General features: G+C 41.8%; 1 protein-coding gene across 1 annotated transcript in view; it reads left to right on the top strand.

Moving 5' to 3' along the window:
• SNX24 (sorting nexin 24) overlaps nucleotides 1–3,339 on the top strand; it is a 178,005-nt gene extending 174,666 nt beyond the window's left edge. The window contains exon 7 of the mRNA XM_021706531.1: nucleotides 1,829–3,339. Within this exon, the coding sequence (XP_021562206.1) occupies nucleotides 1,829–1,896 (68 nt within the window). The 3' untranslated portion in view covers nucleotides 1,897–3,339. The remainder of the gene's footprint in view (nucleotides 1–1,828) is intronic.
• The last annotated feature ends 212 nt before the right edge of the window (nucleotides 3,340–3,551 follow it).

Raw genomic sequence — 3,551 nt, 5'->3', positions numbered from 1 at the left:
ACTCCAGTCTGGGCGACAGAGTGAGACTCCAACTCAAAAAAAAAAAAAAAAAAAATATTTCACTTGTTTGTTCATTCGCTTGTCTCTCCAACTACTATGTAAGTTGCACAACATGGACACGGGCCCGTTATTTACTTATCATTTCCTGTAATTAGCACAGTACTTGGTATGTAATGGCTGGTACTTATTGTTTGCCAAGCTCAATTGAAGCACTTTGCTTCATTCATTAATTTCTACAGCAATCTGTAAGGGAAGTGCCGTTGTGAAGTTCATTTCACAGTTGAAGAAAGGGAGACACAGAGAAGTTAATAACTCACAAGCTCACACGTCTGTTAAGTGGCTCATCCATGACACATAGGCCTCTCCATAAATATTTGCTGAGGCAAACTTGTCACTGTATCCAACCACTTACTTGACTTTCCCTTTGGCAGGTCTCCAGGGTGCCTCAAACTCAGCCAGTCCAAAACGGAATTTATTGTCTTCTATCTTCCTCCCATTCTGAGCCCCCCGCACCCCCCGCCCCCGGTTATGTAAGCCAGAAACCCAAGACATATCCTTGGCTTCTCCTTTTTCCCTTACTTGCCACATCTAATCTGCCACCAGTCCTGTTCTTCATTTGTCTAGGACCCCTCCACCGTTCTCCATCCTCCCACCATGATCTTGTTCTGGCTGCCCCCAGCTTCTTGAACTACCGCAGGAGACTCTCAACTGACCTCCTTGTATCTACTTGGAACTGGCTCCAGTCCATTCTGTGATTGGCAGCCAGAATCGTCTTTCTCAAAACACAATTCGGTCCTGTCTCACTCTGCTTAAGATCCTTCAGTAGCTTCCCATTGTTTCAGATAAATCTAGAACTCCTGTCCTTTCTTCCCAGGGGCCTCCAGCCTCCTCACGCCCACTCCTCTTGCCACACTGGGCTCCATCTCAGTCTCTGAACCCTCTGTGCTCTCACCCGATTCGCTTTCTCTGCCTAGACGGCTCCTCCAAGAGCCTCCTCTAATGAGGCCATGTCCCCTTGTAGGTGATTTTGCATAGTAAATGCTCTATAGAAGTTGTACAAACTTTTTTCCTTAAAAAATTGAACCACTTAACTGTCTTATAAAATAACTATATTTACTAAAGTTCTTCTCTTTAGCATAGTTCCTGGATATAATTATGCACAAGTTGAAGACAGTCTGGTTCCCATTCAAGCAATCCATTCATATTTGACTTACTCTGATCACTGGAATGTGGTACCACGTGCTCGCACCTCTGGGCTTCCTTGGTATCTCCTCTGATAATATAGCTGATTTTTCAAGCTTAGCAGAATGGCTTTTGTCAAAAATTTGCCCTTTGAAGTTAGAAAGACAGGCCCCCATCTTACTACTTTCAAGAAGCTAGTGTAATAGAACAAGTAGACTCAAGACAACTTGGACTAAATGCTGCTATAAACCACAGTGGAAAAACTGCAGTGAAGTATTCCCAGTAGAAATCTTGGAATTCCTTCAAGTATATTGAGATTTTGTTAGAAATTGAATTGCCAGTGTAATCCATCTTCCTTGTGAGAAAACATTCAGATAAAGAGCTAGGGCCTAGTAGCATTAACCATTAGAACATCCCTTAAATCAATAAGCTACAAATCTGGCTGCGCATTCCTTCAGCACCAGGTGGTATGCTCCAGTGGCCCCCCCGGCTGAAGCAGTGTGACTGATGGCATGTCCTGAACAAGGCCACTGCACGGTGGTGCAGAGCCTTACCTTACCGTGGGCCTCACCTTGCTGCAGTCGACAAACTGCAAGTATGTGTTATTGTTGCACATAGAAGATCAGTTTTTCCTTTTGTTTTTCAGATTTTCCAAATGTGGTTATTGAAGGTGTTCTCCATGGGATATTCTACCCTCATCTCCAGCCCAGGTAGAAACTCTACAAGGCTGAACGGAGCTAAAGCAAATTTCAAAGTCGCAGTCAAGGAAATCGATACCAACCAAATTAACCTAAACTCTATGACATAACAGCTCTAGCTAGTGGTCAGATCCACAGTCTCAGGCTCATCAGGCCAGGGACGTTTCCATTAGAACGGTGCTTTTAAAAATAGAAACTGAACCAGAGCAGTGGTCATGCGAAGGCCAGTGTTTAAGAAGTAGAACATAGCTGCCAACTTAGAAACCCCTTGGAAAGGAGACCGCAGGAGATTCCTGGGAGCATCAGGAGCAAGACAAAGTCACTCTGCTTCAGTCGCACCTTTTGCGAATTGAGAATCACATCCTGAATTACACCGAGACTGATTAACTTTGGTAACTTTTTGTTCAGATCTTATGACACACTAATCTTTTCACCACAAGATTTTCTCCGCCAGGGATACATTCTCAAGTGCTGGCACCAGGAGAGGGTCACAGAAACACACTGCTAAATGTGAGGAGGGAACTAAACTGGAAATTAAGTTATACTGACAATATTATAGCATTTTAAAAACCTTGGCATTATAATTGACATTACAGTGGAGTTGTATCATGCCCAGTGATTGGCTTCTAGCATCAGTACATAAGGTCAGAGGGGCTATTAGGATGGTCCTTGAGTGCCCTTTAGAAAGGTGCAGTGTTGGAGATCTGTATATCCCAGCCACAAACGCGTTTTCCTCCAGTGTTGGAAAAAAAGTATGTTTCTTCATCTGAAGCCCAAATTAAGTTGTCGGTGTTTGTTTAGGGGCCATTTTGTATAAAAAGCACATACCTCTAAACACTAGAATCACACTCAACCCTGCAAGATGCTTGCCCTGGGAGAGGCAGACATGAACTGACCACATGTGCAGGAGTGGATGGGCAGCACTTTTCAGTTTCCTCAAGGGCATGCAGTCATCAAAGATGTGGCACCGCCACAGGATTTCGTGTCTTTTTCCCCACGGCTTCCTTTTCACTGACCTCATGTATCGAGTTAATGGAAGTTAAATATGTTTGTGATGGAACTCCACTGCACATCCTACAGACTTTCACGTTTTGAGTAGTGTGGGATGAAAGCATGTATAACTCCCTGTATGTATGTGCTCTATGTGGGCATTTCATCGAAAACTAATTACTAGCTAGCCTATTTATGGTTATTAGTTTTAATGAATTTCTGTGTTTTAGGAAAATATTTAAAATCAAAACAAATAACTACATCATGGGCTTTTTTTTATTAGGATCTAAATATTTAGGTTTCAGGCCTGCTGCTTTAGCAACAGATATGTTTTACGATAGATTGTGTCACTACATGTTGGAAATGAAAGCAAGAATGAAAGAATCAAGTGTCACCAACCAAAAATAAATGAAAAGTCGAGTATTGGAGATATTTTTTAAAAGTTTTTATGTTATTAACTATTTTGAGTTAAATAAAAACAAAGAACAAGACATATTTGAGTTTGTCTCCTGCTCCTGGGATTTTACTGGAAACCCATATTGTGTCTGTCTCTTTATCCACCCACATGTAAACGTACATACACACAACCTCTCACATATTCTCATAGATGCTTATTTCTAATCTGAAAGGATAAGTTATTAAATTATCTAGTATTAAGCCAATAGATACTCACGAAATATT

Source organism: Carlito syrichta, unplaced genomic scaffold, assembly GCF_000164805.1.
Source record: "Carlito syrichta isolate Samal-C Ts95f unplaced genomic scaffold, Tarsius_syrichta-2.0.1 Scaffold315711, whole genome shotgun sequence".
Classification (NCBI taxonomy): Eukaryota; Metazoa; Chordata; class Mammalia; order Primates; family Tarsiidae; genus Carlito; species Carlito syrichta.
Note: the sequence above shows the minus strand (reverse complement) of the source record. Positions and strands in the feature narration are given on the sequence as shown.